The sequence below is a fragment of the Amblyomma maculatum genome, chromosome 5 (assembly GCF_055883805.1).
Source record: "Amblyomma maculatum isolate TAMU_Amacu chromosome 5, ASM5588380v1, whole genome shotgun sequence".
Classification (NCBI taxonomy): Eukaryota; Metazoa; Arthropoda; class Arachnida; order Ixodida; family Ixodidae; genus Amblyomma; species Amblyomma maculatum.
In genome coordinates, this window is record NC_139348.1 from 132,282,372 (window position 1) to 132,308,245 (window position 25,874).

Genomic DNA, 25,874 nt, shown 5'->3' on the forward strand with positions numbered 1-25,874 from the left:
CTTCTATTCGTTCGCAACGCAGTATAGGGGCTGCTTATTAATGCTAGATCCCTTCAGGTACCAACTTACTGTGGGTCGCCTTTCGCGCTTGTGTCGCGGAGAAGAATAGCCCAGCTCACATGGATAACAAGAGCACGTCGTTATATGAGCACTCCCTACCTGCCTACATAGTTATGCATACGCATACGATAGGCACCGAAACGGTGGAAGTGATAGGGGAATACATCTACATAGAGCAAGTAGTGACCTCTGACGCACACAATGAGAGTGAAGTAACTACGAGAATAACAATGGGAGCCGTGAATTTGGTAGGTAACCACATCGTGCGGGTGTGGGCTGATCGGATTTAGTCTCGTAAATCTTGATCTGATCTGAGATTTACTCTCGTTAAGTTTAATAGTAGTGACGTCGTTGAGATCTCATGTCATAATGAAATAGAACAAATGACTTACAGCCTTGAACTGTCGCAAATACCATCGTCCTCGTTGTTCGGAATAAATCACTTGAAAGTAGCGCCCCGTCCTGTTCTTCTTGTCTGTTGTGTCTTCTTTGTTGCACCGATATACGTGCGGGAGGGGATCAGTTCGAAACCCGCCGCCGGACACCCACCGGTAAAAATGGGTACAAGCGCCCCACGGCCCGGTGCCCGGCTCTCACAGGGGTGTGCTCTTGGAAGAGGCATTGCTAATCCTGCTGCAGCCCCTTCGAGGGGCGAAATGTTTCGAACAAACCGTTCGGCATGCAAAGGTCGGGATAACAACGACATGAACCAATTAGCCCCGCAATGCATGTTACTGGAATAACTTCTCCCTTCAGACTTTTGCTAATTTACTTCCACATGCGTTTTCGGTATTTTGAATTTAGGAACTTAAGCAGTTGCGCGACCAATAACAAGGCTGCTAATATGCCGCGGTTATTGGATTTATTTCACTCAATTTTTAATGTAGCCATGTTTGCCGAAACGTGGTACAAAGAATTTCACAGTTACTTCATATACGAATTCTCATTCTCATTTCTTAGTAAACAGGCCTACCGGTGAAGTATATTCTGCATCAATCCAAGCACTTCATTCATTGCCAGTTACGCGAACAGCGAGTTCACTGCTTCAATAGTTTCTCTCCCTTCTCGCAACCTTCACTGGTGGTCGAAATTTCGAGCGCCCTGCTCTTCGGCGTCCCACATGGCCGACGTCGCTTTAAGACCTTAAGGTTTATCACACAAATGGAAAGTCGACAGCAAACTACGAAATGCTGACACTAGAAAGTGTCAAAAATTTGTTTTGCATTTTGTATTCATCCCCTGACTGTAATTTTAGGAATTTTTTTAATGCCTTCGAAGTTCGTTTTTAGAATGTGTGATGGAATTAGAAGATACTGTATTTATGTGGTATGAACGATAACATGCAGTCTGAATTAAAATAAAAAAAAAAGTCACAATGCTACAACACGAATTCGGGTTTGTTAGTGTTATCGTTGTACCAACGCGTGTGACCTATTCAACTTCGTCCACTCTTGACCTGCTGAAGACTAGTTTCTGTAAAAGGCGCATAAATGCTGGTAACATGATGTTCGATGTAATGAATCATTTTCCTATTTTTCGTTTCTTCAAACATGAAAACTTGCACAATACCCAAATGGCTTGATCATATTACCGCCACATTTGCTCTTAAACTTTCAAAAGCTTTCGTAAATCACTTTTGAACATCAAGTTATTCTATTTAGAGACGTGAATACCACAAACGATGCACCGATTGGAAAGTTCAGACTCATTTAAAATGGATGTCTTTCTGAAATATGTGCCTAAAAGCGCAAGAGCAAAAAGACCTCGCATCAAATTCGCAACAGAAAAAAAGAAAGCTGGACAAAATCTATACGCAAAGTTCATAAAAAGAGGCACGTTTATAAACTACTCACTTGTGAACTCTATCCAAGTAGAGGGATTAAATGCGCAAATCATTATTGCTGTATTGCCATCTGAAATATTTTCGGTATCTGAGGCTTTGATATTTGAAATTTCAAAGCCTAGGAACAGCTGGTGAAAACTATATGTGAAATTTTGAAGCACCATCCCACATTGATTGGGCTCTCGTTAGCACATAACGACAAAGTTAGCCCCGTAAAATAGCTCTTAATCGTGTTGAATAAATATTTATAAATATAACCTGTTCTATGTGCACCTCATTCGCTTTATGTGAACAATACGCCTACCGTGCACATGCAAGCAAAAACGCTAGCGATTTCTGCCGTGGCGACTCAAAAACCTGTTTTCACCTGTTGCGGCGGCTCGAGCAGTGAGAGCGACGCAGTTCCATCAGGTTGGGAATTTTTCTCTCTTGTCGCTGCCGCTCGCCGCACAGTTCGCTCAATCGCGTTCATGTGAACCAGCCTTAATGTACCTGAATGCTTATAGAGCGCAGCGCTTTGGCGCCCGTTCCTGCGTTTCGCGTCGCCGTCGCCGTTGCCGTCGCCGTCGGCGTTGTCCCTCGTAACCAGCTCCGCAGCCGGGGCAGCGCGCGTTCCTCCTGCCACCGTTCGCCGCTGCGTGTACTCCCCCCCCCCCCCCTTTTTTTTTTTTCCCCCGGTTTTCTCCGGTTGCCGAAGCGCCGCTCGGCGTCAGCGGGTTAAAGTGCGTGCATCCCAAGCCGAAACGCAGAGCGACGTTTACTTGACTCGCTAGCGGCGTCAGCGGTGTCAGTCAGTCGCTGCTATCTCTTCCCCGCGCAACGTTCCTACGAGCCCATGCGCTGCCTCCCGCAGCCTCTCGATAATTCAATATCTCTCTTCATTTCCTCGACCACAAAGCTTCCTTCATGACTAGTCAAGAACTGTTAGTGGAGTAATTTTTGAAAAAAAAAAAAAAAATATGTGTGAAAAATAAAAAAATGTCTGCAATTGTACATACATGTCTTGTTCGAATTCTTTGCTTCAATCTATCGAAAAACTGGAACAGCTGCGCTCAAATTTCGCATTAGGAAGTAGCGTAATCGTCGGAAATTTTTACGCCCTCCACAGGCGACAGTGAATTCGCACGTGCTCTAACATTCGAACTACAGTTTGAAACAAGGTAAAATTGTTTGTTAATCAAACAATTCATTTACATAATTAATCTCACAATCTAGACACTCAGATACATCTACATTTTTCTCAGTTGCAGCATATTTTCTATACTAATATAGGGCGCTAAAGTCGTCGCCATGCACAAAGCCAGGCCATTGCAGGTATAACGAATTAAAAGCGAATTTACGCTCGCTCTTCCTATACCCTCTGAAAGTCTTGACAGAATTGCTTACACAGGTAAAAATAAGTTCCTGACTAAGCATCCTTTATTATCAGGCTGTCAGTTTGGTTTCAGGAAGAACAAATTACTGAAATGTCCATGGCGACACAAAATTGTATTTAAAGCTCTTCGACAACAATAAATGAAAGGCTTCTTGTTCCTGGGGTATAATGGGCTGATTTCACTGTAGCATTTGATTTATTCGATCGCAATATATATCCTAAAGGGTAATATATTATGGCATTAGAAGTACCAGTGTCTCCTTAACAGAACCTTACATGAGTTACCACGCGTACCTTGTTTTATATAATAATGTTTGTCAGCTACCAATGCGGTCAGTGACAGCATTCTACAGGGAAGTCACCCAGTATATGTGTCTTGATTTCAGTTCACACTTCGGTACATCTCACTGCCTTTGCCGATGATGTAACAACGCTTACCACCGGTAGAAATATTAACGAAGTAATGAAAGGTAGAAAACAATTACTGAAACGCTTGCTAACTAGAACCAAGATAATTAATTAAGAAACTGACACAAGCGTCATAGTTTTTCGAGCTAAAAGTAAGCAAATTGAGCGCGATAAAGAGCTTTTACGTGGTATAAGCAAAACTGAGGTCTCCGCTAAAGTATCTGAATGCTATTTTTTCTGAGACTTAGAACTTGAATGTGCAGACTGGTAATGTTGGAAATAAATTTAACGAGTTAAATTGCATAGCATATCACAATAAGTAATTCATACATTAGATTTTTTTCTATTATTTAAAGTTACACTTCGACAGCAGCAACAGCCATCATTTTCCGGGAGTTCGGCAAATTACTTCACATTACTGGGGTGGCTAGCCAATCTAATGTTGCCTATGATAAACCTTCTAGAGTATAAGTATAGCTCTTAGCGCCTTATAGGGAGCACATCAGGAGCAAGAGAAAAGAAAAAATAGAGTGAACTCAGAATGAAATTTAAAAGAAAAGTACACGGTGAAAAAAAAAAGAAAATTTTCAGAAAACAAACATGCCGCAATACACTCGAAAAACTCGAATGAAGCAGAATCGCAAGAAATACCAACGGGCTATGTTAGCACAAGCCTTTCAAGAGCGTACAAACATACAGTATTTGGAGCTGATAAATTTAAGTACAAAACTCTATAACATTTGAAGAGTTAATATGTTTTTTCCTATCAAGCAGATATTAAACGACTCAGGTAGGAGTAGCGCGAATGCGACGGCTGTCGGTGACGGTGACCAATGTCTCAGGTAAGCCGTTCCCAAGACGTTATGCTTCCCCGCGGAAACGAATGCGCGCATTCCACCGTATTTTGGCATTTTGGTGGGTCTCTTTGAGTCTTTATGAAGGATGCGTGCAGAATAGTAATGCATACGTACGCCGCAGCTGTGATGAGGTACTGTTGATGGGTTGGCTTTTGTTGTGATAGAGGCTATAGCAAAGCCAGATGTAAGAAAGTAAGGGAGCTTTTCAGTAGGTTAACATCTACGCGGCATGAATGGAACTCGGCGACGTAACCCAAGATATTATTTTTCAAAATATGGCCGATTTGTGCCATATTTTTTTTGTGCCTAACAAGCACCAAGACCATCTTACATGCGTGATTGCTAGGCTCGACATCAGTCTTGAATCAAGTGCTATTGACATCAACTAGGGGAGTGGGAGTGATGCGCCAAAATTCTTATTGTGGATAAGTACAGACAGGAGGAAAATAATTGGTTGTATACTTCTCATTCTTTCTTTTTTTTTTTTGCCATTCAAGATACCTCTGTAGTTAAGGCCACGAAATTTTTGAGTTAAACATATTTGGCTGAAAAGCACGTCGTCTTTTCAAGCAAAAATATTTGTGGTCATGTTTTCTGAAAGCACGGCCAGCGACCCTCGCGGCCTGCACCGTGACGAAGGTGATTTGGAATTCCCGCTACCGATAGTGTAATTTAATCAAGTAATGTAGTACACTACATGCTAGCTGCCGGCCTCGGCCGGACGGTGTGGGTCTCGGTCCAGTCTCGTGAATTAGTCGCGTGCGGCTGCCCTTCGTTATTAGCGACGTATTGCTGACTTTTTATCACCGTGCTAAGTTCTCATCGGTTAAGGATGTTCGCTTGTTTTTCTCTGGTTTGGTTTGGTTTGTGGGGTTTAACGTTCCAAAGCGACTCAGGTTATGAGAGACGCCGTAATGGATCCGGAGACGCCGGAAGTTTCGACCACTTGGGATTCTTTAACGTGCACTGACACCGCACAGCACACGGATGCCTTGCTCTTCGCCTCCGTCGAATAGCAGCCGCCGAGGCTGGGAGTCGACCCCGCATCCTTGGGCACAGTAGTCGAGCGCCCTAACCACTGCATCACCACGGCGGGGCGCTTGTTTTTTCCGTAGAAACATCAGTTCCTCTCGTAGGTAGTGGAGGAAGTTGCGGCTTTTAGACGGTGCGGTTCACTGGGACGGAGATCGCACGTTTTAATAGGCGGTCTGAAAGTGCGAACTGCTCCCCCGGCATCACAGTGCGACGATAGAATATTACAGTCACTTTGGTAGGCAGTTGTCACTGGATGCCTAATCAGCCATGAATGCGTTCTGCAATGTCAGTGTGGGAGGTGTTAGAGACGACGTTCGGATGGTCCCTATGTAGTTTGCAGGAAAAGGCATGATATATTATGAATTGGGTTCATCCCCTAGAACCCGCCAAATGAGTGAATGATTATTAGCTGCGTTGACTCTACTGAATGAAATAATGCGTAGGAGTTATTTGCGATCAAAGTGAACCAGCGCCATGTGCACATGGGAGTGCTTTGTTGCCTGAGACATGATCAAGACTTGTGTGCCGCGGTGTATGTGATGTGACGTGTTTGCTTTTTATCGCTTGTAATTTTGCGCAACCCCTTGAGGAGATCTGTAGCTCAATCTCTAGCACATTCAAAGCTGCCATCATTTTTATGCTACTTCAATGTTACTTCGTAACTGAAAACATTTTGTTCCCAGTCCAGTTTGTCTATATCCTGTTTTCATTGTGTCCTTTTATAAAGTTTTATTGTCGTAGAAACAAGGTTAAAGAGTCGTAACCCAGGTGTTCAGAACCTCTGCTTTTTTCTCCATTAAAAAGAGAGCAGCCTTTAAAGAGGTTAATTTCATCAGGAGAAGCTTTCCGGCACACACTCAGATAAAGGGGTGGCTCGAATTTTCTTTTATACACTGAGTTCACTGTTCTTATCTACTTCTTTTTCGCCCATACTTTTCCTCACTTCCTCTTTGAGTGAGAACTTGAATTTATGTTTCTGGTCGGCGTTGCGTTTGACCGCATTAATGGAAATGCCCGTCTTTCATATGTTCTAAACGGCAGCGCTAATTTAATTTTCAATGCGCAGACCTATTTGCAGTGCTCTGAGGTGATTCGTGCACAAGTGGGAACAAGCTCAGCACACTCTGCGCGCGTAGATTTCTAACTAATTATCTTCTGAGCTAGTTCAATAAGCTCTTGCTGCGTCATTCTTATGAGTTTATCGGAGTCTTAAGTAACAAATACGATCAGTAATTTGCTGTATATTTCATTTTCGCGCTAGAAAACATTCAATCATCAGAATTCATGCACAGTCCATTGTTTGCGAACTCGGGAGCTCGAAAACAGGTTCCCTTAAAAGAGCCATTCTAATATAAGTTTATCATCAGAACACAAGGAAAAGTAGCGGTGTTTGTTAGCACGTCAACAGCCTGAAATCAAGCGCGACACGCGAGGCAAGGATGAAAAAAAAATACAGAGCTGAACGTCTAAAAATCTTTTCTTCGTCGTCACCCCACGTGTTACGCTGGAAGTTAATAAAGTCGAGCATGTTTTCTCCCGTCAAACAAAATGTATGCCCTGTCATCAAGTTTAAAAGAACTTGGCCAAACTTTTCAACATTTTCTCGGCCGCGTGATCGGCGCTGTGAAAAAAAAAAAAAAAAAAAAGAAGAGAGAAGCTAAATGCACAGAATTTTCGCAGCCTCCATGCGGTGCTGTCACTTAGCTCCCATGCGCCGTGCTTTTTTTTTTTTTTTTACTAAGAAGTCTGGCAGAGTAGTGCTTGTTCACTTGTTCTTGCGTCAGCTTGTCTCGCGTTTTTATTTTTGTTCAAAGCGGCAAGCCTCATCTTGTCAGTAGCTGTGCTAATTAGGCAGCTAAGGGCTCATTTGCCTGAATAGTTTGCACTGACTGCGCTGACTTCCGCGATGACTCTATGGTGATTCCTTAAGGAATTTGCCGACACCCTCAGTTCTTTTACTGCGCGCTTTTCTCTAGATTACCAGCATGATCTCTCTAGAAGAAACATGACTCCGGTTGTTAGTGAGCCTTTGTTGTCTTAAGCTTCGTATGGACACCATCATAAGGGGTGTCTTGATGCTAGGGATTTAAAACGTGCAAGCGAGTGTGCATTAAATCTAGTGCAAATATGTTCTTCATTAAACTGCACACGTGGATGTTGTCTGTCAAGGCATGGCTTCAGCGTAAGAATATATAAGTGCCATGGACGTTGAACTGCCGTTTGCGAAATCCGCCGAACACCATTGATAATTTTTTCTTTATTCTGTGCCGTGAGGCTGCTCTGTTATGGGATATATTACGACGAATTACAACGAACATTTAAGGAGGACCTTGAATTCACATCGTGCAGTATCATATTTTCGCCTGTTGCCCGTTGAGGGAAGTTATTTTATGCCTTGGGACCTGTTGTTGGTGCTGAAACTAAATGGTCTGTGGAAAAAACCGTATGATCGACAAACTTACTCAATCACCATGATCTTCAAAATCAATGTGCCTCCATATATGCGGGCCTCCCGCAGTTTTGTATATTTGTGACGGTGGTGTAGTGTTGGGATATGATGGGCTTGTATTGCGCTCCCCTGTGCGGTGATGTGATCGTAATTTCTGAGTTTTTTTCTGGCTCTATTCCCAAGCACACATACAAAAAAGTGTCTGGATAGCCTAGGGTAGCATTTTTGAATAATGGCCTAATTATGAAAGTTTAGATTCTCGTCTAAGTGAACATGTTTTTTTTTTTTTTTTTCTCAGCGCGGTTAAGGTTACTTCATATTGTCACATGTCTAGCACCACGCGGCCTCCACGATGCGCAGAAACGACAACTAAGTGGTTGTTGTAGCGTGAAGAGCGTTCGGTCTGGACCTGGTTTGAACATTGGAAGAACGCTTCCTGGGTCGGCCTGCACGTCCCTGTACATCTGTACAACGTCTACTCGCATGTCTTAATTCGGCTCCTTTTATTGTGACAATATTTTTACATGGAGTAAGGACGTTTGAGGTATGTACATGCAAAAGGTAGCGAACAACCACTCATACCTACTTTGTGTTGATCAATGCTAAATACACAATTTAATCATGGAGATAAACGATTGGAAAGGATCCGTTTGGCTTAGGTTGTTAGTGAGTCTTCGTTCTCTTTATATCGGTGGCCTTATAAGAGGAGGGAAGTGTGTGTGTGTGGGGGGGGGGGGGGGGGAGGGGGGTTATAAAAGATCCACTATGCTATCCTTGGTGTCAATGGCAGTTCGTTACCTTTGTATGTACTACCTCAAAGTGAACGCCAAGAGATCAGGGTTCAATTTCCGGTGGAGACAAGGTTTATTTATTATTCCGGCCAACCTCTCTGCTTTTCCTTTCAATAAATCCATCTATCTATATTTGTATAATGACGTCAGCGGCATGTTGCGGCCGTATTTATAAACACAACTTATCTGATGTACAATCAGTGTAAATTGCTTGTGACGTTACAACCCTTTCGACCAATCCTGTTTTTTCTCGTCACGCCGTCAACTTTATTTTGCTGTCAACTTGTCTGCTCAACGGCACGTTTCAGACCGTGGAATTAGAACAGAATACGATTTTTTTAAACTCTTATCGAACCAACTAACTAGAGGGTGCGATGAACAAAACAGCCAGATTTGCAGCCAGGAACTATTTACGTCGTTCCAGCATAAAAGCCACAAAAGCACTGCTAAGCTATCATGACTTGAAAGGCGGAGGTTACTAACACTGTCACTTTATTTTCGCGGACGTACCACGGCCAATCCCAATTAATTACATGGTGCACGAGACCAATACAGCACATCTTTCCTATCAGATGATTTCTTTAAAACTAAACTGATAATTGCAAGCCTCGTTAATCATTAACTCATATTTCTCGTCATCTTCCTGAAACAGTTACGAGAAATCATCGTTTCTTCAATAAACCATGACGTATTTTCGTATAAGAATAGAACCGATTGTCAAACATAAATTGGTAGTAATGAGACTCAATTCCTGAGTAAGGTCAGTTCTACTGTTGCTGTTATTAACTATACTGCGGGCATACATGGTATTGGCAAAAGGCGGTCATTTAAAGATGTGGCACGAATTAGAGACAGCAGAAGGATACTTACAAGAAAAACAAAGATCAATAAGAAAAAAGCTCAAAAATGGAGATACGCTGAAAGCCAGTATTGGGGTCACAAGACATAATCCTTACTTAGACGTTATGGGTACATTGCTCTGGAATACATAGCTTGTGCATGATTGGGGTAATTCTTAGTGCTCATTATAGCGTGCGTGTCGTTTGAGACAGACTTGCCATACCACATGAAATGTCGTTATTCTATCAAATAGATCTACTGTAACGCTCGCTGAGCGGTACTTTATAAATGTCAGGAAATGTGAGAACTGTCATTTCCTTAAACAGAGAACCAGTGTGGATTTCGTGTGCAGTGCTATAACTGCACGAATAGTCTTAATTTGTATTATGTAATTTTTAGTAATATTTGACAAAGTAGTGCCAAACACAAGGCAATAATAGCTCATAGATGAAGTAAACAAAATATTATCGATGAGACGTTAGATGCTTACGAGAACGGAATGTCGCCGTTCGAACGGGGAACTTAAAGAGGCGAATGTTTAGCTGCAACTGGGTATATGTGAGCATTTCAGTACATATACATCTCGAGCGCAATGCAGAAACACTTATCTTGTACTATTTGAATATTAGCAGAGTTGAGATGAAATGTGGGTGTTCTGTCTATGTTGCCATATCTTTGATCTAAACAAGGCACATTTTGTTTTACTTTATTACTTCACCTACTGCATCATCCTCGTAACTGTTTCCTCTTCTTAATCGGGAAGGCATCAAAGATACAATGCCAGTATTTTTAAAGATGACACTACTAACATTAGCCCGGTAAACAAAGCTTTTTCGCCCCGCAGAAATAATAGACAGTCCGGTGGATAACTCTGCAAAGCTGGTGGGTGCAAGGCCAGAAAATAGTAAGGAAAAAAAAAAGTGCTTTTTTTTTCTTTTTTTTTTCAGTCTGGGGCGCGCTGAAGAAGAGCCGAAGATACGCATGGAGACTTGCATAAAGCAAAATGACCAGAAATGAATGATAGCACCTTATTACGTCTATGTGGAGCTGTAGTTACAAAAATGGCGGTACAAATACCAGAAAATGGTGAAAAAAAAAAGCTTTTTTTTTTTTTTTTTTTTTTTTGCAATCTGGAGCGCGCTGAAGAAGTAGTCAAAAATACGGAGACCTGCATTAAGGAAAATGACCAGAGATGAGCAGCGGTGACAGTGCCTTAGTACATGTATGCGGGGCTTGTATTTGTTGAAACAATCGCCATGGCATTATTTACAATGCATGCAGCACGAATACGGATGCATGGTGGGGCACAGTACGGGCGTGCAGCGAAGCCAGCTTGTTGCATTCACGGCCTCTCAAGAACAACGCGATTGCATTTGCGTTTTGCAGGCGTATAGCAGCTGATACACAAAATCGACGCCCCCAAGCTCTAACCATCTTCTCCAAAGCTCACCGCACGCCAACGTGCCATTTTCACGCGTACCCCGACGCAGCCCGAAATTCTCGAAGCGTCCGAATCTGCCGGTGGTGCAAAAGACGGCGCGCGCAGGTAAAACAGCACCGCACACGACACCCCTTGTCGTCAACCAATGCCACAGGACAGGCGCTGTTCTAGAATCGCAGCAGCGGGTCCGGAGAAAGCCGAGTGTCTTGGTGAGCACTGTGTTCGACGCCTTGTTTGTTTCTACTCCTTCTTCTACCTTGCTTTTTTTTTCTTTCTTCTTCCTCCACCGGGGCGAAGACTAAAGCGTCCCAAGCCTTCGGGGAGATCAATAGGACCAGAGCTGCTGGGTCCCACGCGGCTCCCAATGCATTTCTTTCTTTCCTTCTTCGTCCACTTTCCTCCGGCTGCTGCGTTCTTTATTTGTTCCCAGATATTCTCGCGACGGCGGTGCTAATAGCATTAGGCGGAGGCGCGCCCAGTGAGTTTTGTACATCTCTTTGCTCTACACTTCTAGCAGCAGCAGCGGGACTCTCCGTCTCCTCTCTCTTTCTCTTTTTTCTTCCTTCCACCTCGTCCTCCGCCCATCGCGCCACCAGAAGGGGACGAAGCGTTGTCCGCCTCAATGATTCGGTGCAGCGGCCTCCATTTACTAAGCGTGGGAGAAAGCTGGCGCTGAGTTTCTGATGGGGCTTTTCCCGAGTTTGAGTGGACTGGCTTCGAAATTACATTGTGATCCTGTCAATCTAGTGCTTTCGTTTCTCCACTTGAAATACATGTTCTTCCCCTCGGATATGGCGGGCCGATGTCCTCTCGACGGCAAAAATAAACGCGGGTACCAATCGTGAGAAACTGGCCGTGAAGGACATGGACCAGTTATGGACCAGTAATAAATTCATGTTTCTCTCACCCTAAGCAGGTTGCACTTGCTAAGCGTGAATTTGACTGGAAACAAGATCCAAAACACGAGACTATTTCTTCGAACGCTGCTAGTGACACGACTGAGCAACAAAGAGTGACGCTGAATTAGGAAAAGTGGACTGTTACATTATACGCCAGCATGAAGTGTTTTCCTGGCTTATCGAAGCGCGTTATGCTTTAAGAGCCTACACACATCACCTCCACTAAATAGAGCAAAGTTCACTTTCATTGTTCTTTACCGGTATCACATCAAACAAGAGTATTTGAACCTCAATCTTTGAAGTTCATGATGAGATAAGTTGAGATTAGTTGAGCAGCCCCACTTAAAAATAAATCAATCCGTCATTATTTTAATAATCTCCTAGCTGATAGAGTAAAAATGAATGTAAGCAGGAGGCCACGACAAATAGCCAAAATGCTTTAGAGACAGTGATAATTGAGTGGCTGCATCACCCCCTTTTTTTTTTCATTGCAATAAAGCACACTCTATATCAGATCGAATCCGTGAGCTCGACTCTGGCCACGTCGGCCATATTCGATATGAGCGATATGGACAAAAACTCAGTGTCTGAAATAAGAAGTCTTCTTCTGTGACTTGCCTCATAGTACAGATGTGCCCTGGCATGTTGAATTTTGTATCCAATGCAAGATTGCTGCTGATTTTGAAAAGAGGACAGTAAGGACTGAGAATACATTTATCCACCTGTTCTTCATGTATTTGCAGTACCCTTTTTCTTTTTGCTTAAGAGGAGTCACGTCTCCATTGAAGACGTTCGGGGTAAAAGAAGAAAGGATCAAAACTTCCCGAAATAAGATAGCACAATCTGAACTTTGTTGGCCAATATAGCGGTATGTAACACCTGCGCTTGACGGCACAGTGTGAGTGCATTGTCATTCAGTGCACGGGACCAGCAGCTACGTTAAGTTCACTGTACGCATAGAAAAAGCCGCTTTATTGGCAAACCTTCACGAAGCTGACTTCATTTGTCCCTTGGCTGTAGTGCTGAGGCCTAGCCGCACGCTTTGTTGCACCTGCGTGCTGGCTAGAACGTTAGAAAATAGGCTTCTGCGAAAACAGCAGCATAATTCTATACTTATTTCATAGAGACGAACACCGCATCCAAAATGAGCTCCTCATGCCACGTCCCATGAATCTCTCTGGCACCCCTTGCTCCCGCTTACCGAAATAAGTAAACGAGCTGATATATTTTCGGCACAAAAAATAAAGACACTACAATAAACAACCTTACGAAAAAGTAGTACTTTTGTCACTGCGTCTCCTGTGCATATGAAGTTTTTTGTTCCCAGAAGTGAGCCATGCCTAGCTGCGCATACATTCACGGATGAATGCATATATATCGGGCATGTATACAAAGAAGTAATGAAGTTCTAGAGATAGAGATTTTTGGCTATAGCTGCCATAAACATTTCACAGTGCGTTGCAGGACGCAAAGTTATGGACATAAGATAACTCCGCCGTCAATGCAGGCAAAGTCGTCTCTGAGCGCTCTTCGCTTCAGAAAACGGAAGGAAAACGCTCTGCACCCGCTTTAACGAGTTGGTTGGCTCGGTTTGGTTTAGGTTTTGGGGTTTAAAGTCGCAAAGCGACACAGGCTATGAGAGACGCGGTAGTGGAGGGCTCCGGATGGTTAGACCACCTGGGGCTTTTTAACGTGTTCTGAGATCGCCCAGAACACGGGCACTTGCTTTTCGCCTCCACCGAAAAGCGAGCGCAGGGGCCGGGATTCGATCCCGCATCCTTGGGAACAGTAGTCGAGCGCCCTAACCACTGCGCCGCCCCAACTGGTAAGCGCCTCGCTTTAGCGAGCCATTTGCCGGGATGCCATTGTTTCGAAACAATGCTATCTATGTCAAGCGTTAGCCTTGTGCGCGAAGGGACAAGCAGTATGGAAGAGGACAAAGCGACGCAGCGAAAGGGTGAAAAACGTTGCATCGATCTTCAAGAATAGCTCGTTTCTCAAGAGTGTGTTGCCGCAGCGGTAACAAAAGTTTGATGAAGACCGCACAATATCTATTCGAGAGACGCCACAACTGGAAGGGCTGAAATGAATGATGCTAAGCTAGAGAAATCGAAAATTGTTAATCAAAACAGCACGAAATCATTACACGAAAAATTCGTGCTGTGCAGGGTGGCTACATTTAAGATGCTTTGGTATACTACTCGGTGAACGTTGAGTTCCTTGTTGTAGGGGCAAAACTAAATAGGCAGGAAGGGTTTATTCCCACCACGGCAGTGCAATATGGTTACGGCGCTCGACTACTGTGACCGAGGATACAGGATCGCATCCCGGCTGCGGCGGCCGATTTTCGATGGTGGCTAAAAGCCATGCACCCGTGTGTTGTGCTATGTCAGTGCACTTTAGGAATCCTCAAGTGGTCGAAACTTCCGGAGCCCTCCATTACGGAGCCTCTCGTAGCCTGAGTCTCTTTGGGAGGTTAAACCTCATAAACCAAACTAAACCAGGAAGTGTTTATTCCATCTGTAATTACTAAGACTAGACGGAAGTCTTGGAATAAAAGCATTTGATCAAGTATGTCTGGTCAGGATGCAAACTAGACAACTTAGTGTGAAAATAAGAGCAACCAATGAAAAGTCCTACAAAGAGTAATCCAACGACCTCTGAGTTGACTGACACGGTGATGATACCCTTTGCTGGAAAGGTGGCAGTAGATCTGGAGGAAGTCTAAAAACCGCTTCCCTTGTCCCCATTCCCCAAGGAAACTAGGAGCCCCAGAAAGTTGGGCCATTTTCGATCGGGTTGTACGCTGTTTTCTTTCTAAATTTAAATGTACTTCCTCTTACGTCGAACCGGCAAAGGGTATAGTGCTTTCGTGTTGGCGTCGATGACCCGTATTTGACACCCGTGCCGATGTGCGCGAATGTATCTGTGAAGAGCGCAGGAGAAATACACAGCTGATGTAACCTCGAGCTCGAGCGTGAGAAAATTTTGTGATCCTACCTTATTAAAGGCAGTGACAGTGTTTTCTTTAAGGGCGAAAAGCTCGTAGATCTCTTGCAGCAGCTTTAGATGAAGGATTCAGAATCCATATAAAATAATGTTATTCGATTAAAGTCTTTATATAAGGCGGAAGTCAACGGAGTACAGAAGTTGAAATAATCGAAGCAAATCCGATGGTATCTAATGGAAGAACAGAAATGGTCGAAACTCGGAATATAGACCTGAAGGACATTAAATACCAAATGTTCTATGAAAACTTTCTCTAAAGCCTGATAAGAGTAAATCACATCACAAGGAACACTGTTATCTGCAACGGAATTCATTGCAATGTAAATAAATCCTTGTGTGACATATGCCGTTACCCATCAAAGGAAACGGCCACACTCGGCGTGTTCTTCCAACTACTTCGGACAGCAGTAGCCACGGGACATGCTGCCTTCTCTACAGCGCTGCAGCCAACTGCGGCCGTGGGCAAGGCGAGCTTATATCTCGTCTTCTCGGGCGCTGCAGCCGGCTTCGCTCCGGAGCCCCCGGCCTCCTTTTTCTCGCGCTCCGCAGACGAAACACGTCGCGCGCGCGTTCGGCTTCTTCGCCTCTCGTGTCACTGCTCATTACTTCCAGGTGGCGCTTCGCCTAATCTCCCGCCCTGCTGCTCTCCGGACTTTGCTGCTGCCCACCTTCTTTTTCTTCTTCTTCTGTCTCTCCTTATCCGCGGAGGGGCGTAGCAGCAGTAACTCGGCTCCCGCTGCGTTTTTCCCACCCCGATGATCACCTAGCTCGCAGCCGACCTGCACGTATCGGCCCGGCGAAGGAGACTTGCGCCCAAGGCGTCCTCTCGTGTCATTTTCTTATAAGCAGTTTTCTTGCTGGCTACGAAGACTACTCCGTGCGATACATCATATCACGATGATATAAGGAAAGTGACGGCGCCGTTTAGGAAAAATAATGGTTAGCGAAGGTTTAAGCCTCTCACTTTGTTAGCTATAGGGCATAAACACGTGACCGCACTGAGAAAAACGCGTTTCCACGAGTGCCGTCGTGTAACTATTAGCAAGTCTCCATCATGAAACGAGGTACCGAGACGGATATTGATAAAAAAATTACCTTAAGACACTGTTTTAACGGCTGGCACTATGTACTCGCGTCATCGGAGATTACAGAAAAGAATGCCTTTGTAGAGTAGTGGATTAACAAGACTGAAGGTAAAGATGGTTGTGATACCTACAGGGGAAATTTCATGATTCCTTGTAGCGTATTGCGCATTTGACCTACAGAACTGGGATCTGTGAAACAGCGACAAACAAGGTGGTACCCTATTAAACGCTCTTTAAAAGTGATATAAAAGGAGGCTGATTCAACTTCGAACGACCGTCTGACGTTACGGAGCGAACCAACTTGACTGATTGATTTGACTGACTGGCTCGACTTGACCTGGCTTGGAATAACTTGATCTGGCTTTGCCTGAATGATCTCATTTTACCTGGCCCAGAAAGCGAGCGAGCGAGCGACCGACTGACTGATTGATTGCTCCCTTGCAGCTCTCGCCGAAAGTTCATTTAGCAAACACCACCACCAAAATGGTACGCAATGGCAGTTGCTCTTGAACACGCGATGTGCGTGTTTGCGCAGTTAAGAACTACTTTTATTAGGATTAGAATCTCGCCTCTGTTCTCCAAAATTGGTCCTTTCTGGCTTCTAAAATGTTTCCTAATTCCTACTGGAAAACGGTGAATTGTGATCAAATACATTAATAACTGGTAGGGAACGGCCTTGAAACATAAACGCTTGTTTACTAGCACTACCGACCTTTAGTTCATAAAAGTGCACATTATAGGTCAGGTGTTACTGCCTCATATATGCACACGTCATAAACACACATGACATGTAACTTAGTCTGGAATCATCTTCAAGGACGTGCGATTGCAGCCTGGGTGAAGCTTTCATACATCGATGCTTTGCTGACTTTAATCCCTTCTTCAACTTCAACCCTGTGGCGGTAGTCAGTGACCGCTGTTGTAACTTTTAAAGCGTATATACTTCTTGAACAGTACTGGGGCTCGTGACGGGAAGTACAGTTAAGGTGGGCCCGACAAGGCACATATGTTAACATGAAATAATTACAGTAAGATTTATTTTATCCCTTGTTTATATTCGTCGTTATAGACCGCATTCTTTACACTGTAGCTCTCAAACGTGAGTAGTCCAGTGGGTGCCGTCCTGGGTGGGAAATTTTTTTTACTAGCTATTTCGATCCAATAAGTGTTCCATACGAACCATATGTTCAGACGATACACAAAATGTTTTGAGTTGGCGTACATTACGCCAATTGTTTTATTGTCAAATGAAAAACAAAAACAAAACACGTGTCATCTTCACCCATTATCATTCACCGATGCTGGATCATAAACTTATATTTTGATTGCATTCCACTGTTGTTACACTTTCATTGTTTTTACCCACTGGCCAAAACAAACTGTGCATTTTTCTTTCGAGAATAATGCATTTCGTTGTGAGTACAGAGTACCAGTAGAACAGAAAAAGACTTTCTCGTTGTTTCAACTGTGGACAACAATAAAGGGAAAGTAAATAATGTACACTTTAAACTAATAAGAATAACAGATAACCTGAGCGGGCTTTTTCTGTTTGGACTCTTTCTGTGCATTGATACTGAAAACTACATACTGTGACCAGCAACTATATTGCCAAAGAAATGGAGAGTACGGCATTGGCATATGCGGCACGCTACGCACTTTCAATATTTCGCCCGCTCAGGCGCACCAAGCGAAACATCAAAGCTGATAGCTTAAAACGATTTTACAAGCATAGCACGAAGAACGTTCAGAGCATTGGTCGCTCTTTAAAAGTGATCGTCAGTAAAATGCTATGTAGCAAACGATCTGGTAATTTCATCCCTACGGAAAGCTGCGATTTCGTTATTAGAGTTCTTATAGGCCTCATAGTTCAGTCCAGACTTTAATATTTCAACTTGCGTCCTGTGCTCCCTCAACGTAATGGCCTTTGGGCATCTGGTAAATTAATTTTTTGTTCTTCTATTATCTCCATTCCCATTTGTTCCTCTTACCACGTGTAAGGCAGCATACTGACTGGCGCTTACTTAACCTCCCTGCATTTTCGTTCTGCTGTTTTTCTTTTTCATTTCTCCTGACGCCGAAAGGAGAAAATAAAATTTTGTTTTGAGAACATGAGAGAAGGAATAAATGTCTCACACCCACCGCCCAGTGAGAGAAGGCAAGGAACGCCGGAGGTAAAGAAGAAAGAGACATCGGAATGACTTCGGCCACCTGCGGACCTTCATCCTGCATTGACAGAGCTTCGGCGTACACAGCGACTGAAGGGAGACTATCGCCCTGGGATGAAGAGATAGAGGCACGCGACGGCATTACGAGAAAACGCGATACTTGGAAAAGGAAGGAGTGGTCGGGCCGAGTAAGCGTCTCAATTCGTGCACTTATGAGCGTGGCTGATCTACAAACGCCACACGGCGCGAGTTCCCGGCGCTCGAAGCTACAAAGAGGGGGTTTCGTTACGGTACAAAGACGAGGAGTTCACGTGCGCCGCTTTCGCGCGTGCATTTATGGGTGGTTCCGCCTCGTCACTTCCGCGTGGGAACCCGAAGCCGCTAGTCCGGCTGGCGACTCTCAGAAGGAGACGCGCACGCGAGCTAGGAGCGCCTCATTTGCATTTAGACGGAAAGAAACCAAGTTTGCTTAATTGCGTTCGCACTCACGGAGCTGCACTTAGTCTGCTCCGCTGCCTCCTCGCGAAGCGTCATTCTTCTTCGACTGGGCTCAAAACTGCGCCAGAGACGGCACGGACAATTGGCACTGCATCAATTTAGCCCTCGCCAAGGCGAAAAGAATTCTCTCCGGGCTACTTGGCACAATCTGACCTGAACAAAGTAGCCGTCTGATTTACATAAGTCTTTGTTCTTCTCCTGTTTACTTCTACGAGGGGATTCAATTAGCACCGTGCAGCATTTTGTAGCGGAGCGTTTTTACGAGAACTTATTTATCGTTTAGACTTAACTTGGCGTTTTAAGTGATGAGCGTAACAGTGTTTCAGCAGTAGGAGAGACGATGGATGGACAGCAGGTGACTTTGAGGAGTGATTCCCTGCAAATACGATCTATTTCGTCTATCTAAAATGGGAAGCGTGATTCGAATTCTCCTTGAGCAGAGACTGTTCTTCCTTCGTGTTTGGCAGTTGTGAAGGAAGTACAGCGATATATATCTGCTTGAATGACCTCAAGGGGCATAGGAAAATGAAAAGTTTAGTTTTTATTTAGGATATCTTCCTCGTTCGGCAACTATGTTTCAGGAGCTGTTTGCAGCACACGGATTGATAAGGGCAGCCTGAGCCAATAATAGTGACGCTTGCAACGTGACTGTGTTTCTACAACAAACTTACACGGTATTCAATAGGTGTGTCATCCTGATTGATCAACGTAGCCCTTACATTCTGTAGTGCTGCGAACTGCCACAGCTACTGCGTGAATGCCGCAATCAGAACCTACGTTTGTTAAAATTAAAGGATCGAGGCAGACATAAATGGGCTAATTTGATGATTTCATATTTATGTACCAGTATGTGCATTCACCCATTAGTGCAGATACTATTGGCTGTTTTATATCCGCGAGCCAGAGAACCAACTTCTAAGATTGCTTTGCTTACTCATTGTTGTAAACGCATGAATGTCGCACTAAACAATCATGAAGACGTAAAGACAGGTTTTTAAAAGTAAAAAAGAAAAAAAAAATGACTGGTTGAAAAGTACATTGAAGCTTTTATCTTATATTTTTTAACATGGCAGCCCTAAAAGGTACATTGTGAAAAGTTTATATTTTTGTTTAATTATAAAAGAACATGAATATATAAGGCAATCACTTTCAGTTGGCACCTTTGTCCTATTATGCTTTCTATTAGAATATTTCAAAGTTCTCTTGAATCCTGTGTCGAGTAGATTTGCACCCTAATATCAGAAAGCATCTCTTTATTACCTCTAAAAGGGTTATTTTTAGGTTCTCAATATCCTTTTCTCGACAGATAATATGCATTAATCCGCACAGCAAGACCTCGGGGACCTAATTCTACATGTCAATTCTGCAAAGGAACAAGCCACGACTGTTATTCAAGGGAAGAATATACACAAAATGCACTGCCACGACAAATTGGAATGAGCGTTTATTGGTTGAGACATAATAAAAAAGGCAATCTTAAAACTAAAACAATAACAGATTACAAGTTTCTATTACATCCAAACGTGAAACTCTTCGCGCCATCACTGCAGTAATGTCTTATCACTGATAACACCCATGAGCACTAGCAAAGACGCCTCCTTATTCGTCTTGTGTTCCACATTGTTTGAAGTTTACCTGGACAACATGAATAACTTGTGCCATACCTCCATTGTGGTCATATATACAGTGCACGCTACACTTGCCCACGAAACGGCGTGCACCTCTAAACACACTGGCAGTGTTTTCTAGCTACACAAGTAATCCTAAGCCTCCAGGGTTCTGAAGTTAAATTTTCAGTGCGGTCACGAGAAAACAAAATCTGGGTAAGAAATGTGGCGTGCGACGACCGCGCGAACAGCAATGATTGATCACGCATGCGTCATCATAACAAGTGGGCACCTATGACTCATTTGCGATTTCACAAGAACAATTTTCAGGGTGAAGTCGAAGAGTAGAACTTATAACGAAACCTAAATGCGGGAAAGTCGGCCTAACAAAAAGAGCTATGCAATTGGAAGCATATATTATGCCGTATGATGATGTAGATAAGGGAGGTTTTGGGGGCAGGCAAAAGCGAGGTGTCCGAGATGTATCTCAAGAGGTACACAATACTGTCTTCACGACAGAAGGTGCGCGAGGCTTAAACCAAAAAAATACGTGACGTTACATTGGCTTTCGAAAGGTAGTGTGTCACTCCAGCATCATTTCCTTCGTTAAGTGCACCACACAGAACAAAGAAATATAACGCGAGGTATCTCGCAGCCATAAAACTGAACAGAATAGGCAGCAGAGCGGAAAATTTTAGTGTCACTAGGCGATTGCCACTGAACTCGCTCAGAGGTTTTGGATAGACATGGGTTCATCTCTCGGCGCTATGAAGTTGCATTTAGGCAAGGTTGCAGGAAACAGGGAGCATGCCTTCGTTACGCTTCATGAACCCACTAAACGTAAAACCACCCGTGCAACAGTGGCTCCCATCAAGGCAAGTAAAAATAGAAGCGGGTTATTGGTAAGTGACTCACTACAAAAGCCTGCCGGCATTTCTCTCAGTATGCGTGCGCACTGAAAAGCGAGAACTCTTGCACATCACTTGCCGCCAAACGCAGTGGATCTGATTAAGCTGACTTTGGGCGCGGGTGTTGCAGGCGATTATAGTGTGTAACCTCCCGTGGCAACCACTTTTAGGTGCGGGGAAAAACGAGTAGGCAGGTGAAGAGAGGTTTCGGCCGGTAGCTTATAGAGGGCGTAACATGCACAGGCCGGGCTCCTCACCGGCGGGGAAAGTTGGAGAAGCTACGGTCGCATGGCACCTAGCAGAGCTTGACCCGGTTTTCGGGATGCAAAAAAAAAAAGGGAGGAGCGTCGAGAGAAGTGCAAGTCGTGGGAAACGGGGGAGAGAGAGAGAGGAAGCGGCGGCGCTGCTCACGTTCGTTGAAGCACATCTTCCAGAGGCCGGACACGGTGTTCTTGGCGAGCTGCTCGCGGTCCCCAGATCCGTTGTAGCTGGGGTTTGGCATGAGCTCTGTGCTGTGCAGCCAGCTGTTGGAGCACAGGGCGATAGCGTTGGCCACGAGTGAGGCCAGGGCCGAGGCGGGCGTCAGCACCCGCAGAGCGCGCACGCTGAGCCGAGACATGGCGGCCGAGGGGGGCGCCGCGCCTCCTCCCGCGCCATGCAGGGGCAGCGGCCAGCCGCCGGCGAGCGGCTCGGCAAGCACGCTACCCGTTGAGCTACCTCGGCGCCAGCGGCCCCGGGCGGGCGGAGCGACGGCCGCCGCCGCCGCGAGGCTACAGCGCCGAACATCCACCGCCGCAGCAGCGCAGTCCGTCCCCGCGCCGCCACCGCCGCGTCCTGCGACGCCCCGAGCTGCTGCTGCTGCTGCTGCTGCTGCCGCCGCTCCCGCCGGCCGCGCTGCCACCGCCGCGGAGGAGGGGCGCTCTCTGGCGACGACAGCGCCACCATCCCTAAGTACGCCGCGCAGCGGAAGCTGAGGAAGTAGTGCGTCCCAAAGGACTTGTCACTCCGCCGAGAATCGTAACGCCAGGCTTCAAGGGAAGGAACCATGGTGTGGAATAGAACAAGAAGCGAAATACAGACACATGTGGCTTGATGGCCGCTCTTGGAGTGAGAGACTGCCGCTTCGCTTAACTCATATGTTCTTCCATCGGTTTTCCAAGTTCGGTACCATATTCAGTTTTATCAATGAATTGGTGGTGCACTTTTCGATGTTCGCGAACGTGGATAGAGCGATCAGGCACACTAGCTTCGACATCGTTGCGCGCCGAGCATGACACCGAGTGCACCTCCGGCCCTCACCGCTGCTGGCGGAACCACGTGATCAGCTTTTCCCGACACGGGAGCGCTCCTGCTACTTCCGCTGCTTTTCGTCTATCAACGCCGCGCACAGCTCAATACCTCGACGGGAAAGTGGGCAACACGCTTGCCCTCGCCAGTCGATGTGCGTGCAGAGTAGTGTCACACTCGTGCCGCAGACCTTGAAATTAAAAACGAGTCGTTAATGAAGGTATAAGCTCCGGCTAACAAGCAGACGCATTTCTGTTAGCAAGCAAACAGGTTAGCAACCGGTGCATGCGCACCGGTTGCAAGGAATGTTATATTCGGATACAGTTAAGCAAACAAACAAATTCATAAGCTGAATTTTTATTCCTTGTAATGAAGCAGTTGCAGTGCCGACGAAATGTAATTTTTATAATTGTCATATTATTGAAAGTTAGGTGAAATCACCCACTACGAGCCCGGTGACGCGGTCACCAGGCAAGCTCTCCTCCTGGCAAGCGTGCTTCACTGCTACAGTACTCATGCTGCGGGAAAGCTAAACAAAAATTAACGGGCTTGACTCGTTAATTTTGTGCGCGTTGTAGGAGAGTACAGCTCACAAGGAATGTGAAACTTGCTTCAGAGAAGCAGGAAATGCATCTGCTGTACGTTTTTTTTTTATTCAGAATAAAAACGACATTGTGGAAGCTACAAAATTCAAGTGCTTCACCAGTGATAGATACGGCAGCTCACGTATGTACACGCATAAGTACAGTCGTGGCCAAAAGTAGTATTCAACACTCCGTCGGTGGCGAAGCTTGAGAAAATTGCATTGCAAACGAAATGTTATCTATCTGGAACCGAAACAATAGTGAAAGTTCCCGTTTTTATCTAAATGCATGGGCCGCGGTCGCTATCCCTATCGCTATCACTAGATGACATCTCGATTCAGTTTTTCCCAGCTCCGTCATCGGCTGAGCGTTCTATACCACTTTTGCTCACGACTGTAAAAGCCCAACGGCTAGCCGTTTAGGAGTATACATGGTACGTAAAATGAAGAGGATAGAGCAGAGACCTGTGGGTGGGCTCTAACCGGGTCAACAAATCGTCATGAGAAGGTGCCATTTAAACTTAGATGACAGCAACAACAGCAGCAACAAAGAAAAAGCGCCGGCGAAAAAAAATCAATGGCATCGAAGAAAGACGATCATTGTAGAAGCGTAGACTTAGTTGTCTTGTCAGTGACTGCATATGCATTTTAAGGCGACAGCAATAACGTAAAGACTTCGCTCTCTAGAAAATCCATCGTCGCCCTCCAAAAATCACGAGCGTTACTCTGCCAGGTGGTAGTTGCTAGGTGACACAGCTGGAGACTGATTGGTCGGTGGATTGTCACGCGTGACATCATGAAGGTTGACGTCATGGCCTAGTTAGCAGGAACTGCCATGTCGGGCGCCTTTTTTACATGGAAGGATGAGATATAAATGGAGCCCTCCATGATCTTGGGCCCCGAAACAGACATGGTATGTCCTTGGGTCATGTAGACACGTTCGTACGGCTTAGCGAAAACGCGTTTAAGCCAACTTTTGCCACATTTTCTTATCTTGTTTTTTGATGACCTTGTGATCTGTACGCAGTACTCTTTACGTCTTGCGTAGGACTGGACATGAGTAGCCTGTTTTAATCCGAGTACTTGGCCAGAAGTGCCTCCATAGCATCACGCTGTTTACAGGTCAATAAACTACTAATACTCTGAAGCAAATAGTATTTAGCGGCTGAAGCAAGATCAAATTTGCGTTGCATGTTTGCGTGCCCGCAGCCGGAGCCACAAAACCATGCTCGTTTGGACTACACGTGGCAACCTTCATGTCGGCAGCTAAACACCTCAATTTGCGGTGAACCATCCACGGCCCGCCATCATGAGCTGAACTACCAGCACCAGGCAATGTGTAACAGACGTTAGTTTCTTAACTCAGCTAGCATAGAGAGGCGCCACATTAGCATAGACGTATTGGGAGCAGCGTTGGAGCACGAAACTTGGACGCACATCATACAGAGCGGAGGCAAATTAATATCCTCGGCTAAGGTAAATACATCATCATGAGCTGGCGACTCTTCTAAAAGTTCCGACAGAAGGGAGCCGTCAACTCGATTTCCCCACAGTGACAGTCGAAAGTAGCGTCAAACATTCGCAAAAAGTCAACAATTACGTTTGCATACATCGCTGGCTTACTGAAAAATCCGTTGCGATCACGACTCCGGCAATATGCTCACCAGCACTTCACACTCTTCAGAGGCACAAAAACTCACCACCCGCGCAATGAAAGTTCACATTGCTCACCCATGGAAACATCACTCGGCGTTCTAACGAGTTCTTAAATGCTAAACTCATAGTAGAAATAGTTCAGCTTAAATCCGATCCAACTCGCCCAGTTTTCTATACTCGTGAACTAGAAATAGTTGCTGCTGTATCTGCTAAATCCATTCTAAGCACGCTAGGGCGGCTGCGTTGTTTGTTGATCTGCGAATAGTTGTACGAAATAAAAAGTCACCGCCAAGAAGAGTCATAAGAACAATTTCTTGGCGGATCAGGGTTTTCTGGCCGTTTATTGCGGTTCGGTCAAAGGCTGTGGTCGTAGTGAACGTTTCATCTTTCGATGCGGCAGCGGTGGTACATGAGAGTGGTGTAACGAGAATCCTGGACCCTTGAATGTTCCAACGAGGAAAGCTCACTGAGTATCCAAACTCTTCTTTAGGCCATCTGGAAGGGCGCCTGAAGGAGCGGGCAGATGGTCATGAGCGATACTCAGTGCCCTGATTGTAGTGCTGCTGAGAGTTAGCCGGGTGTGAACCATAGCGAGCCGAATGTCCGTGGTCATCAAATCCTGGGTGGTAGTTTATCTGAGTTTGCGCTAAACCCGGGCATTGAAGAAAGTATGGGGGAGCCCCGCGAGATACGGCAATTTCGGGGGCACTGATTATGGACATAGTGCATGAAACTCGTACCAACGAAATTCCGCGCAAAAAATTGACCGGATCATAGATAACAGATCTGCGAAGCTTTTTTTGACGAGGGCCACAGTGGGGACGCTGACCAGCCGCCAAAAGTGTGCCGTAATGCGGCGCGTGTTAAATGTTGTAAATGTGTGACGTGCCGAATGACATCTGAGACGACTCCCCGGTCATCTTTAGTAAACTGAAGGTTACATAAATCGTACGCAACGTCTTCTAGAAAAAATCATATCTTATCTTCCCCAGACATCTGAGTGTTTGTTCTTCCACACAACTTCACTGATTGATCGATTGATTGATTGATTGATTGATTGATTGAGTGAGTGAGTGAG

General features: G+C 45.1%; 1 protein-coding gene across 1 annotated transcript in view; it reads right to left on the bottom strand.

The window, feature by feature from the left end:
- stg1 (stargazin-like protein) overlaps window positions 1-22,008 on the bottom strand; it is a 53,450-nt gene extending 31,442 nt beyond the window's left edge. The window contains exon 1 of the mRNA XM_084603297.1: window positions 21,682-22,008. Within this exon, the coding sequence (XP_084459423.1) occupies window positions 21,682-21,889 (208 nt within the window). The 5' untranslated portion in view covers window positions 21,890-22,008. The remainder of the gene's footprint in view (window positions 1-21,681) is intronic.
- Window positions 22,009-25,874: the final 3,866 nt, after the last annotated feature.